The sequence below is a fragment of the Lotus japonicus genome, chromosome 4 (assembly GCF_012489685.1).
Source record: "Lotus japonicus ecotype B-129 chromosome 4, LjGifu_v1.2".
Taxonomy (NCBI): Eukaryota; Viridiplantae; Streptophyta; class Magnoliopsida; order Fabales; family Fabaceae; genus Lotus; species Lotus japonicus.
In genome coordinates this window covers 75,745,246-75,759,661 of record NC_080044.1, presented here as the reverse complement: position 1 = coordinate 75,759,661, position 14,416 = coordinate 75,745,246, and the positions used below count along the sequence as shown (strand labels likewise).

General features: G+C 36.3%; 2 protein-coding genes and 1 long non-coding RNA gene across 5 annotated transcripts; 1 reads left to right on the top strand and 2 right to left on the bottom strand.

Annotated features, from left to right (window-relative positions):
* Positions 1-330: 330 nt before the first annotated feature.
* LOC130712084 (uncharacterized) lies at positions 331-1,821 on the top strand. Its single transcript, XR_009010853.1, has 2 exons — positions 331-1,267; positions 1,413-1,821. It is a non-coding gene; the product is annotated as an uncharacterized LOC130712084 (long non-coding RNA).
* Positions 1,822-3,800: 1,979 nt separating this feature from the next.
* Positions 3,801-9,686, bottom strand: LOC130713664 (protein MALE DISCOVERER 2-like). Of its 3 annotated transcripts, none has more exons than XM_057563448.1 (15): positions 9,351-9,686; positions 8,770-9,151; positions 8,517-8,649; positions 8,332-8,403; positions 7,909-8,052; positions 7,687-7,830; positions 7,423-7,524; positions 7,269-7,321; positions 6,741-7,178; positions 5,669-5,859; positions 5,434-5,566; positions 5,159-5,316; positions 4,881-5,069; positions 4,131-4,426; positions 3,801-3,995 (listed from the first exon to the last, which is right to left on the bottom strand). In XM_057563448.1, the coding sequence occupies exons 2-14, from the start codon at positions 8,867-8,869 to the stop codon at positions 4,166-4,168; spliced, it is 2,118 nt and encodes a 705-aa protein (XP_057419431.1). In that variant the 5' UTR covers positions 8,870-9,151; positions 9,351-9,686; the 3' UTR covers positions 3,801-3,995; positions 4,131-4,165. The 3 variants fall into 3 exon arrangements, with proteins under 3 accessions (XP_057419431.1, XP_057419432.1, XP_057419430.1); XM_057563449.1 differs by having other exon boundaries at positions 3,801-4,426; positions 8,770-8,802; positions 8,896-9,151; positions 9,351-9,685; XM_057563447.1 differs by having other exon boundaries at positions 3,801-4,426.
* Positions 9,687-11,409: 1,723 nt separating this feature from the next.
* LOC130713927 (CBL-interacting serine/threonine-protein kinase 12-like) lies at positions 11,410-13,360 on the bottom strand. Its single transcript, XM_057563755.1, has one exon. It carries the CDS (start codon positions 13,192-13,194, stop codon positions 11,671-11,673), a length of 1,524 nt encoding a protein of 507 aa, XP_057419738.1. The 5' UTR covers positions 13,195-13,360; the 3' UTR covers positions 11,410-11,670.
* Between the last annotated feature and the right edge of the window lie 1,056 nt (positions 13,361-14,416).

The following is a 14,416-nucleotide window of genomic DNA, read 5'->3' as shown; positions in this document are numbered from 1 at the left end:
GACATAAACATCCTTTTAACCAACTGGATTGTCGTAATGGTTCAGCACTTCGTTCCTGAAGTAAGTTTGTTGTGCGTTCAAATCTCAACTCTTATGAATAGAAAAAATTCACTAGTCAACCTTTTACCGCTAAGTGCACTAAACGTGAAACGAAGAATTAATCTCATAGCTATTAGTTGTACTCTATACTTGATAGTTCATTAGCGAGGGTCAAACATTTTCACATAAATTCTTTACAAAAAGAGTACATGATTGATGAATTTGGAAGTGCTAGCCCAAAATTTTCGCTTTGGGCTAGACGATGAGTGTTGTGTGTCTGGTCCCAAAAACATTAAGGCAATTGGATTTAGAACATTTAAAGTTATAGACATGTGTACTCCCCTTAGTATGGTGCAAGCTTGGATACCCATAAATTCAGATGAGTGTAGGCTACAGGAGTGAGGTGTACCAGTAATACATAAACATGTAATATAACGAGTGATGACTAGATTTTTTTACACTATTTACGTTATCACCCACCTAAATTTTAGCTTACTAAATATGTCATCACCCTTTTTAATAATTATGTATGTAAAACACAGTGATTCCCAATTCCCGGACCCATCCACCCCCAATCCATCATCAACAGTAATCCCCAAACCACCCATAACCAAATACTAAGAATCAAATTCCAGCCAAACCACCTCTTCATCACCGTACAATACTTTAATCCCTTTTTCACACAGAGAGGGAGATTTGCCATGTCAACCTTGAAGGAGATTTCTGAAATTTCTGGCATGGAAGAATTAACGAGACACCATCCCTTGCAACAACAACTGGTACGGCGTCAAATGTGACTCCGCCACGGCGGTCGACCTCTCCGACACCAACATCGCTAGCCCATTCATTGCGTCGATCCTCTGCCGCCTCCCTAACCTCACCTCCATCAACCAAACGTTCCAGAGCATCGAGGTCCTGTCCTTACTCTCAAACCTTCTAAAAGGTACCATTCCTCCTTCACTCGGATCTTAACCACCTTGAAAATGCTGAATCTCTCTTACAACCCGTTTTATCTGGGTCGGATTCCACCGCCGCGGTGGCAGTGGCGATGCTGAGGCCTGAGTGGCTTCTTAGATCTGTTTCTGCAATTTTTTGTAACATTCTAACCCTCCGCCGCCGCGATGGTTGGACGGAGATGAAGACGTCCGGAGGTTGGTCGGTAGCCGGAGTTCGAAGGGAGGTGCTAGGAGGAGAAGAGAGTGGAAGAGGTGTGCAATAAGGTTCTGGGGTTAGTATATAATTACAATAAATCTATTGGGTTGATTTAGAGTTTAAAGAAGTCCATGATATTATTATTAAATAATCCAGGTGTAATTTTCCTATTGGTACATGTCACTCATGTATTTGACCCAGAATTTTTTTGCTTGTACCAGAGAAAATGCCCCTTAATATATTATTACATGTGGGACATGTTTTTGTTTCAGCACTCTCTCTCAAGTCAAACTGGATTGGTCGAGTTAGGCTTGTCTACTCAAGCAGAATATCAGATGTCATTTGTGAGTGAGATTGTATTCACTCTATCTTAACTTGAGTTTCATAAATCCATGATTTGATTTTAGTTGATAGTTTTTTTTTTGAACTCATTTTATTTTTCTCTGTCTTCTTTTCATTTCTCTTCTTTCTTAGGCTTTTTTCTATCTTGTTGTGAGGTTATTTCGGCTTTGATACCGCTTAATAGGTTGTAAAAGCGCAAAGCCAAAATAGTTGTAATGTTGTATATAGGTGTGGGAGAGTATTGGGCAATGATGGATAATTGGATATGGCCCAAAAACCTTACGATAAGTATGTTGTATATTCAGCGAGAATTTTTTCTTTCAACAGGAACACAAAACCAATATAATAATTTATTAAAAAGACATTATCTTTATATAATATATCTAATGATTTAAAAATCATCTTAGACGTGTTTTTTCTAACATTCACATTCTATCAGAATTTTGAAAGACTTTGAAACAATGGACAATTTTTTTAAAAAAAAAAAAGAAGATGTAATCGTGCGGATGAAATAATTAAAATATTGATAGACTATATGCATTGATTTGAAGTTAATTTCAAGATCATCTAACTCGATCAACTACAATTCAATTGTAATTAACTAATCATGAATCAAACTATTGACTTAGAAATTTCACTATATCAATATATGATCTGAATTTTAAAACATTAAGAAAGAATATCTCTTTCAAGGTTGAGATATTTACTCAAATCTAGTGAGAATTTACATTGATACACTTGCATTCACATGTAAAGGGAAACTGCTAGCTACAATAATTGAATTTGAACTTTGTAAGTGACGTGTGTTCGACCTACTCCTTGACTAAAATTTGTAAAGAGTAATAAGATAATAAGATAGCATTGCCAAATGCAACTATTTATCGATAGAGGCTGAAAATAGTGCATCTATAATCTAACTAAACAAGCTCTGATTGCACACTCTGTGGCCTACGAGCATTTCTAAGATACTAATGGACCTAAGAGAATTTATGTATATGGTTGCGTGAACTTCTACGAAACACAAGAAGGAGAAAAATAGGAAGCAATTGTGTTTCATGACGCGAAAGACAATTACCTTAAAAGATGAATTTTGCTCAGCTATTCACTCTAATATTATAACAAACCATTATTTAAATCAATCCAAATGCTCATATTAACCAAAGTTTGGCAAGACATAGCAGGACAAAGCAAGGCAGAGCATGACAATGCAAAGTGGATCTAAAGTGTAAGGCAAATCTCGACAGGGGTGCATGTAGAAGACATTTTAAGAGAATATCAAGAGAACACATGAGGAAGACTATAGCAAATAAAGTGTCTACCTAAATTTTTTATTTTAATCCATTAATTACGTTAACTATTTGTAGATCTTAGAGATTTAACTTTTTTAAAGTGAGGAAGTCACTTCACAATGTAAATTGAGTTATTAGAATCGTTGATTTTTTTTGTTGAGAAATCAATGTTGTCGTATGATTTCAATTTTTTTTTAGCAACTTGAATTCAAATTTGGGCCTTGAAGTATTAGGTCCGAACTCAGCCCAATGTTGACGTCTCATCTTAGGCCCTTGGATCCTGTGCCGGTTATCAGAATTTGGCCCAAAACAAGTCTAAGTTTTTTGTTTAGCTCATGAATAAATTTCTTTCTAAATTCAAATTGTTAGAAAATGCACGCCAATGTGTAACAGTATGTACATTCAGCACAAATCTCTGATTTCTTGAGCATCTAATTCTTTGATTTGATGCAATGCAGGCTTGTGGAGTTGTGGTTGAACTAATATTGTAAGTTTGTAACTCATCCTTCACCTATTTCATTGGTCGTTCCTTTTTGTGGTCCAGAACAACAAGAAGCTCTGCTTAATTCAATTGTTGGTCTTGATGGTAACTGTAACCAATTTTTAGGAGCTATTTATGAAAACTTTTTTATGTCTCCCTTTTCTTTATTGGTTGTTTTTAAATTATTTAAGACTAAACTACATGTTTTAAAACTTAACCTGATTGTTTTTTATGTCTCCCTTTTCTATTTTCTATATTGGTTGTTTTTTATGTCTCCCTTTTCTAATTTCTATATTGGTTGTTTTCTAGGTCAAAATTATCCAAATCGCTCAATGGTTTCAAATAGTTTGTCACCCTTTACAATTTACATTGCTCAAATATATTAGCCTTATAATTGATAATGGGACAATTTTGCTAATATGCACAGAATAAAACTCAATAAAAGACTATTATTATTTTAAATAGATGTTCTTTTATTGTGGTTTGAAAAAGAAAAGAAAACACAATAGATTGTCTAGTTTCATTGATAATTGAATAGACCTGTATATAAGTTGCATGTTATATGGGACAAGTATAGCAGTAATAATAATATGTGAAGATATTTTACATCCCAAGCATCATCAACAAAAGTACAATTTACAATACACCCCAACTTGCAAAATGATAACAATCTTCCACTGGGACAAGAATACCTATGGTATTAATCACACAAAAGAACAAATAGAATCAAAGAAGTAAAGAATTTGAGTAGCAAATACCACACAGCATTATCAGAAAGATATAATACTCTGCCACCTTGACATATGTTAGAGAGAGGCTTGACTTACAAGTTACAACACATAAAAGAAGAGTCACATAGAACTTAAGTGGCTTCCCCTGAAAGGATCTCCAGTTCAGCCCACCAGAGTGGAGAAAGCCTTGGAACTGCTTGCTCAGGTGATATACAAAGCACTTCCCTCAATTTGGAAGTTATGTCCTTCATTGTTGGTCTTAACCTTGGGTCAGGTTGAAGACAATCTTGGATCACCTCACAGATGACATCAAGTTCATTGTCTTTGAAGGACTGCAGTGTTGGATCAATTAGATAGCCGATGCTTCTCTTATCATTCAGGTACTCAGCAGCCTATGAAGTAGATGAGGAATTGTTCATTATGAGGCATGCAACAATAAAGTTATAGTTAAAATCAATGTTTTGAAAACCAGACCGGACCAGCCGATCCGACTGGTTGAATCGGTAATCGGTCAAGTGATCGGTCCATTTGAAGGGAAAAACAGTAGACCTCAGAACCAGTCAAATCGAGGGTCAAAACCGGTGCTATTGAACCGGTCAGAGGCGGATGGGACACAAAGTAACCCAAGAGCAAGAGGGAAAGAGATCCTCTTAATTGTAAAAAAACTTGATCATGTGAAGTTTCACCATCTCACCACTGATATTGATGTGTTTAATAATTAAAGAAATAAAAGAAAATCAAATCAATGGTAAGATAGTGAAAGCTGACATGATCAATTTTTTTTTTACAATTGAGAGTATCTTGATCGGGGACAAGAGGGGGATGGGATGCAAATTTCAAACATACCCATTTCACTAGGTGGCCTTGTTCTTCAGAGTAAGGTAGTTTTGCAGAAATGATTTCAAGTAACAGTGTTCCGAAGTTATAGACATCGGTATCAGGATCGGATTGGGGCGGCAGCTCGGATTTCTTTGATTCGTCCTCAGGTGTGTTGACTGGTGATAATAAATCAGTGCTGAAACTGATCTCTGAAATCTGAGAGTGCAAAAGAATTGAGATATATCACATGGTGCCTGATACATAATAAAAGCAAACAAAAGAGAATAGATATGTGCACTGCATACCTTGGCAGCAAAGTCATCAGTTAATAATACAGAAACTGCATTAAGGTTTGAATGAGATACTGGTGGATTCAGATCATGATGCATGTACTGAAGACAATAAGCCATGCCCATAATAATCCTCATTCTTGCAGTCCAATCAAGATGCTCAACTTCCTTGACTGAAAAGAAAACAAAATTCAGAACTGAAGCCTCTTTTTTTTTGTACAGAAAACTTGAGCCTTTGATTGACTCAGATCAGCTATGTGCAAAGTAATAAATTAAATGAAGTGTGTTACCATGAAGGTGCTCAAATAAGCTTCCATTTGGAGCATACTCAAACACCATCATCCTCGTGAATGGTTCTTCTTCGTCACAGTACCCAATAAGATTGATAAAGTTCTTATGGTTAACACGTGACAGAGTAGCAATCTGAAGTATGTAAGAAACAACATTAGCAACAGTTAAGTTTTAGAACTTTGAGTTCCTCGAATTGGGACTCTTAATTTAATATTGACTTAAGAAGCAGAACACCTTTTTCCGATAGGCCTTCTCCATGTTCTTTGACCAATCCTGTGAAGAAGTAACGGTAGTAGAATCAACAGCAATCTCTACTCCACTGGAAAGTGTTCCTTTGTATATGGTATATTCATCAGAACTATTAATGATATTGCTGAAATCTTCGCAGGCTGTCTCCAACTCAGCTCGGTTCAACTTGGGAACCCCTAGATTTCATACAAGCCCAGATAGCAGTTAATAGGAATTTCTAACTGAAGTAAGCATACATGTGGCATTAGATGAAAGTGATTGACTGAGATAATAACTTAAAGAAGAGAGTTTAGACATAATTGATTTATGGATTTATGGTATGATTCTGCAAGTAATCAATGACATTCTTATAGGCTAAAGAACATAAATGAGGGAGGTCAATACTAAGGCATTTAAAAATCAGTAAGAAAATGGGAATTCTGTTGATTTCTTTTAATCAATATTTTATTTCAATCAATTTCTTTTTTTCAGAAATCTCAAGGGTGTGTTTGGCTAATCAGCTTGAACAAGCACTTATGGCGTGCTCATCGCATAAGCGCTTATTCATAGGCTAATTTGAGAAGCTTATTGAAATAAGCTAAAAATAGGTTTTAGGTAGGTATAAGCGCTAACTGATAAGCTAATTTAAGGAGCTTATGAAAATAAGCTCAAAACAGATTATGGATAAGTCATAAGCTATTTACATAAGCTCTTCCAAACAATTACATAAAACGTTAATACTAAAAGAAGCTCAAATATGCTCTTCCAAATGAGGCTAATGATGCTCTAAACTCGAATAGTTTTTTTGTTATGCTCAACAAATTAAATATTCCCTTACAAACATGTTTGAAGAATGTAAACTAAGAACTAATCTTCCAAATTCTAAGTAGCATAAACACATTTCAGTTAAAAACTGAGTGTATGTTTAACACAGACTTTCATTTTATATCTTTGAACAAAATATACATCAGCTAATAAGTTCAATAGACAGGACATAAATGTTCAATAGCAGGTCCACTTTTTTCAAATCAAATCTTCAACTCAGCATGTAGTTTTGATTCACTTATTGGAATATTACCTGTTACAAACGCTTTCTGCAGCTGCCCACTGATTCCTGTCTTCCAAGGCTTTATTACTTTTGCTCGTTTTCTCCAAACGCAAAGTATGACCACAATAACAATGATTAACAATAACACACCAGAGATAATAATAATATACTTCCATAACTCTCCTGGTGCACCATTAGCTGAATTTTGTTGACTTCTCTGATTAAAAGTATCATGTGGAGAATGAGAAGGTGGAGGCAGTGATGCAGGTGACTCAATTTGTTTCTTACTGGCATCTGGCACAGCTGGGAAAGCTCCACTACTCAGGGTAACTGGAACAGCACTTATCGGTACTGCAGGCCCACCGGTATAAGGTGCAGCAGCAAGGTTACTGGACTGGTCGAGTAACTTACGACGTGCAGAATTGACTAGATTTGATATGTTGGGGACAATCTCTGACTTTTCAGAACCTACAAGATTCAAGGGATGTTTTGAAAGTCAATTAAAAGCATATTTTTCAATTTCTCAGACCGCAAAATCAATCAAGGTTCTCCACTCACTAGGCAGATTGTCATACAAATTCTCTTCATATGTAGCCTGTCCTCGCTTGAACCTTCAAATAGAAGCAGAAAATTTTAGTAAGTTAAACACAACAAGCAAACAAAACATATTTACATATTAAGATTGAGATGGGGCAGAAAGTTATATACACACAGTGGCAGTGCCAAGGCGTTGAGGTATTTTATAACTGCTCCTTTAATTGGAATAGCCAATGAATCTATCTTGTTCCATTGCTTGAAACCACTATACCACACACTGTTCACACCATGGATCAAAAGGTCAAAAATTGGAAACTCAATCACTATTGTAAACCATAAAAGATACAAGAAATTAAGACAATCCCAGTGGATGATGCCATTACAAGTTACAAGTTTGATACAGCCACACAGCCAGGGGGGAATATAAAGATGTGCTTACTAGTGAGCAAACTTTCGATTCTTGCGGAGAAATAAACTTGCTAGAGGTGATGAATAATTGTCAACAAATAGAGATTTGGAGGGCAATCTGATATTTCCGGGTTCTTGGGGAACACTGCCTTCAATTTTATTGTTACGAACCAACCTGAGTTAAAACAATATTTCACTGAATATAAACCCCGAAGCCTAACAAAATACAAAAATTAATATAGGCCTAACTTACAATTGTTTCAACAATATTTTCCTTCTGATTTCTCCAGGGACACTTCCAGTCAAGTTATTTTCCCTTAAATCCAATAGCTCAAGCTTGTCCAGGTCTCCAAGTTCTTTGGGAATGTTGCCCACAAAATTGTTCTTGCATAACACACTATTTCACAGTAATAAATGGGAGCATATCTGAATTAGAAATGTAATGGAATATAAATTACTATTATAATTCAACTAAACTGCTTTTTTTGTTTCAATATGACAAAGAATTCAATCAGAGCTTTTCATGTTTCAACTTTAAACTATTTTCCAATTAGGACAGTTAGTTTATAAGCTTCACCATAAGGTGTTTTACTTTGGACATAAAGGTAGATAAAGAATATCTTTTTTTTGTTTGGAGGGTTGGGGGAGGCACAGGAACATTGAGAAGAATCCTTACAGATATTTTAGGTGATTAAGTTTCCCAAGATGAGGAGTCAATGTTCCTTCCAATGATAGCCCAGTTAAGTCTCTACAAGAAGTAGCAGTAAGACACAAAATCTTATAAGCAAATCAGCACTGTCTTCAGATGAATATATATTGTCTTAGTGGAAAACTTAAAAGGAGGAAAGCAAAGAAACTTACAGCATTTGCACTTTACCATCAACACAAAGAACACCCAACCACTTGCAAGGGTTGCAATCATTTGGATTCCAATTTGCCAGAGCACCATAAGGATCAGAAGTTATCCTTGACCGAAATTCCAACAAAGCCAATCCTGCAAGTTCCATTCCACATGCAACAGCAAAAAAACCACACATCAAGATACAAGAAATGCATTCCATAATTATTCACTGCAAAGGGTGAGTAAATGAAAGGGGCAATCCATGAAAATCACCTTCATCATTCAGAGACCAACACTGTCGAATTCCTGACAGAGAAATCAATCCAACATAAACTCTGAGCCATATTCCAAACGGATCCCACTTACTTTCCATAGTAGTTTGAAGGCAGTGAGTGTCACCTTGTTAGAGACAATCTATATCTCTTTAAGCTGTATCAGTATGATATGTCTTTAGCAGCTGCAGAAATGCACAACCGAGGCTAAACTTGGATGCTACAGTGGAAAGCAAAAATATTTGTAGCTCTTAGGTCCAAAGATCACATTAGGGTCCCTCATTTTTGTATAATTTAATCTCTTCATTACAACCTTTTGCTCCACAAAGACATAACTAAGCTCAATATCTTCCTGTCAAATGATTCCCAGCAATGTGGGGGAGCTGAAACAAAATATTCCACACAGAAAACCAATCATCAAATTCAAAATCAATGAAAGTTGAAAACCAACCAAAACCATAAGAATGAAGAAACAAGGAATAACCCCATTAGCAAGCAAACTTTCTATGTATATATTATATATATAATAAGCATATATTTGAGGGTAAAAAGGTGCAAAAAGGTGAGAAAGCATTGAATTACCATGCAAATGGTCCTTTTGTTGAAACTGTAACAATCAACAATGGGCAATGATGATGATGATGATGATGATGATGCAATGGGGGAAGGGGTAAAAATTGAGACCCGGAATCAGAAAAAAGCAGCAAAATGTTCAAAGAAAGAAACTGTTTGGTATAATTTCTTTGAAGCCTTTTATTCTTTACGTGAATTGCTGCCTTTTTCAGGATGATCTTAGAGGAATCTCCCTTCGATCATCTTCATCAGATTCAGGTCTCTTTTTCTCTCTGTTTTTTCCTTTCTCTTTCCCCTTCCCCTCTCTCTCTCTTCCTCTCTCTGTCTCAGAATGTTGGGTTGTTTTCTCTCTTGTCTCACTTTCTCTGTCATCATCACACACCCACATTTTCCGCTCTCACAACAACAGAAACTTTAATTTTTCCGAATATGTTTTCTATAATTCGTTGTAGTAACTAGGACGCGCCATTTGTTTCTGCTGAGTCAATCTCTCATACCATTAACATGCCTTCACGTCTGCACCACATGTATTATTCCATTTTTTCCACTTCATTTTTTTATTCATTATTAGTCTTGATATTTTTAATTGCATGGATGAATTTTTCAGATATTACAATTCATAAGTTTCTTCATTACTCAACTCGTTTTCTACGTGAGATAAAATGCTCGATTATCGTTCATAGGAATGAAACATAATTTGTCATCGTGTGTTTATCCATTAGTATGCAATATATCTATTAGGTATCTTTTATTTTGATCCTTGCATGGGATGATTTCTTATTTTGAAATACATAAATTCATTTTACATGTTATGACAACAATTAAGAAAAATTACCTTAATCACATGGAGTTTGAGAAATCAAAATGAAAAAAAAAGGCTCTAGTTTGCCACAATAAATGTTATCTTTAATTTTCTCTTGGGCACATTACAACCTATGAATGACCTTTTCAATATTGCATGCTCGGGGGTTTATAATTAGTGGAGATCAGATATTTTATCAAACATATGGTAGTGCTAGATCAGATCCTCCTTTGAGAAGCTTGGTGTGAATTGTTTATATCCTTTAACACTTAGAAGTAGAGGTAGGATGTGAGTAAAACATTAGTGTTTATTATTTCTTTAGCTAATTGACACTATATATAACCTTCAATATTGAGATCACATGTGATTATTATCGTCAACCAATGTTCTTGTTGACTTATCTTATATACTGCTTGGGTTGATTAGTCCTTGCTTTGGAATATGTCAAAGTGAAATATGGAAAACATACTCGTGAATCAGCAGCCCTAGGCATCACGCTAGAGAAAGGTATTCGTTACCCTTTACAATCTGTAACTCGTTGGAGAAGATTCAGAAGAAGCATCTAATTTCTTATACTAACAGTAACAGGTTGTTGTTGTGCCACGATGAATGCTCGGAAATAACTCCTCACATTTTCAGACCAACTTAGAAGGGCATGGAATATTAATCTATCTTTGCCTCTCACTTCTAATTTTGAGATACAGAGTGAATCCAACTCTTTTTAGGGCTTAGGATAAAAACTTGTTCTGATTGTACTCAACTTTTATATAAACATGCACTAAGTTTCTCCTAGAATGGCTTGCTAATGCATATAGGTAATAGGAACCAGTTGAGGACTAAAGTCATTGAAATGTATGCTTAATGAATTAATCAAAAGTAATTGCTATATGGTTTTTTTTTTTTCGAAACATACGTCATTTATTAAGAAGAAACAGGTATAGAAGCCAATGCATCACGATGAATCAAAGAAGAGAAATCTGGAGGAACTTCCTTAATTCAAACTACATTATTCGATTGAAAAGAAAGCTAGGTAAGAAATCAACAACAAAATTACAAACATGATGAAGAAACAAAAACTCAAAAACATCAAAACTAGAAGCTAAGTCTCTACCGCCGCCAACAACCAAGGCAAAATAAGAATTACCCTAGAAGAGCACTTCCAAGACTTAAACAACCAAAGAAAATCAATTTCAAAACAAACCCTCTTAAAACAAAGATCTGACGCCATAAAATTATTTTCTCACTACTTGCAATCCAGAATGAAAATATGTAAAAAATAGTAACACAGCAATGTGCCAAGACATGTGTGCAAATTTATTCCATTTTAATTAAATTAGTCTTCTTCTTACAGCATTTGGATCATAGAAGGACAATTGCATCTATTAGAAAAAACAGAACAGTCCTAGGTGAAAAACAAAAGAAAGATAGAAATAGAAACCCCATAGAGATTCTACAAATAGAAAAAACAGAACAAAAAAAGAATGTGATACTCTTGTCTCTTATTCTCTATCATTTTTTTCAGGTATTTCACTGCAAAGATTCAGCATCTGAAGGTATGTCAATAGCAGAATCAGAAAGTGAGCGTTGTTGAGAAGGTTCAGGTTCAGCAGGTGCAGAATGAAATGAACTAGAAGTTGCAGTTTCCTCCATCATCAAACCCTGCAATGCAGGGTTCAATTCAGAGTTAAGAAACTCCTCATACTCTGTTTTATCCCCTGCTTTTCTCTTCACCTCCACCACCACCAACGAATGTGTCAGCTCAAAAACCTCCACAGCAATTGTCAATTTCCCCTTCACCCCTTCTCTAGAACCCTCCAAGCTCACCCTGCAATCTCTCTTCCTCACTGTAAATCTAACAAGCTCAGCAATTTCCTCCAATTTCGATATAATCTTCGACACTGAAGCGCTGGTAACAATCCTCGCCTTATCTTCCTTTTCCTCAAACAACCCAGAAAGATCAAACCCTTGAGAAAATGAAATTATGTCAAATGCATTCAAACTCGCAGGTCTTGGCAATGAAGAACCACTAGCACTATTGTGACTCGTCCTCCTTCTAATACTCTCAAGCTCAGAGTCAGATTCTGAAACTGAGAACTCTGAATTAAACAATGGCAATCCCTCATCATCATGATCAATGCTACAAACTTTATCATCCTCCACATAGAATTTGATTTGCTTGAAATCTTCCTTGAACCAGGGATTCATCATAATCTCAGGAATTGAAATTCTGGTTTCAGGGTTTGTATCAAGAAGCCTAATAAGAAGCTTGGTGAGTTCAGGGGAAAACCACCTAGGACAACGAAATTCACCCTTGTAAATCTTCTTGTACATTGCCATGACATTAAGATCATGAAATGGCAAATAACCAGCCATTAACACAAACAGAACAATCCCACAAGACCAAATATCAACCTTAGCACCATCATAGCCTTTTCTACCAAGAACCTCAGGAGCAACATAAGCAGGTGTCCCACAAAACGTGTGAAACAACCCATCTTGCCTGATTTGATCAGACACCGCAGAGAGTCCAAAGTCAGCAACCTTAAGGTTTCCATCCAAGTCTAACAACAAATTCTCAGGCTTCAAATCACGGTGGAAAACTCCTCTGCTGTGGCAAAACTCCACCGCGCAGATTAACTGCTGGAAGTATTTTCTGGCGACTTCTTCCTTAAGTCTTCCTTTGGCAACCTTCTTGAAGAGCTCGCCGCCGCGGACGAACTCCATCACGAAGTAGATCTTGGTCTTGGTCGCCATGACTTCGAAGAGCTCCACAATGTTTGGGTGGCGGACACGGCGGAGGATGGAGATCTCTCGCTTGATATGTGAGACTAGGCCACTCTTGAGAATCTTCTCTTTGTTGATGATCTTTATGGCGACGCCTTCGCCGGTTTTGATGTTCCGGGCATGGTGGACTTTGGCGAAGGTTCCATGGCCGAGGAGCTTCCCTAGCTCGAACCGTCCCAGGAGAATGTTTGTGGTTTCCTTCTTGTTGGTAACAGGGTTGGTGGTGGAGGTTTTTGGGTGGCGGTTCTTGGGAGCTGCCTCAGCCATGGATTATGGATTATACGGAAGCTTGTACTGAGGGGAAGATGGAGGTGCTTTCTATTGATCAATGATTATAAACCTTCATGGAAGCTTTGTAACTATGCCTATGAGGCTATGACGCTAATAATTGGGTGTGGTTGTCAACGTGTTTCTCTGATATTTTGTGTGGTGGTTTTGACACTTTCTTTGATATCACCTAGTCGGCAACCACAATGCAAATTTTTTTAGACTTGAAAAACACATTAATTTAATATTGTTAAGAATTCAAGTGCAGAGTTAGAGTTTCACACCGGTTAAGGCTCTGTTTAGAAAAACAGCTTAATTAAGCGCTTATGATCATAAACGCTTATGGCATAAGCGCTTATTCATAAGCTATTTTTAAAAATTTATTAAAATAAATTGAAAATAAGTTGTACATAAGCATAAGCTGTTTCTCATAAGCTATCCTGAGTAGCTTAAGAAAATAAGCTGAAAATAGCTTATGGCAGGTCATAAGCTGTTTGCATAAGCCCTCTCAAACACTGGCATAAGAGCTTATGCTGTCAGATAAGCTTAAATAAACTCTTCCAAACTGGGTCGTTTAGGTGAAGAGAAGACTTTATAAGAGATTTTACCCATAAATCTAATGTCTTAAGGTTTTTGGTTAAGATGTGGTGTCGATATCTGTCTTACTCCTCAACCCATAGGCTCCTTGTCTCCTCCAACAAGTGGTATTAGAGCCCGATGGTTTGTGAGACTATGATAACGAAGTGGTATTAGAGCCTGTGGCTTGGCGGCGGGCTATTAAGTTTGGATGAGAATAAAACTTTATAAGAAATATGACTCATAAACCTAATGTCTTAAGATTTTTGATTAATATGTGGTGTCAATATCTTTTGGTATCTTGCTCCTCCGCCCATAAACTTTCATATCAACCACAACAAAACAAGTCGACATTGTAGGTCCCTTTGCTTTTCTTCTTTTTCTTTGATAACATTTTCACCCACTTATTCTTTGTACTTTGTAGGCTTAAATGAGTTTTTTTTTTTCCTTAATATGCTTTATTTTGTATTCCAATCATTGTAAATTTCATTTTTTTCATTTTCTCTTTCTTGGCATTAAACGGAACTCCATGTAGATGTCTCAACTCTCAAGTGACATTTTTTTTTACTTTAATGGGTAAAATATTGCATATTGACTACCAAGTAGGATCATATCACCCTCACCTCCTCTCCCTCCCCCCACCATT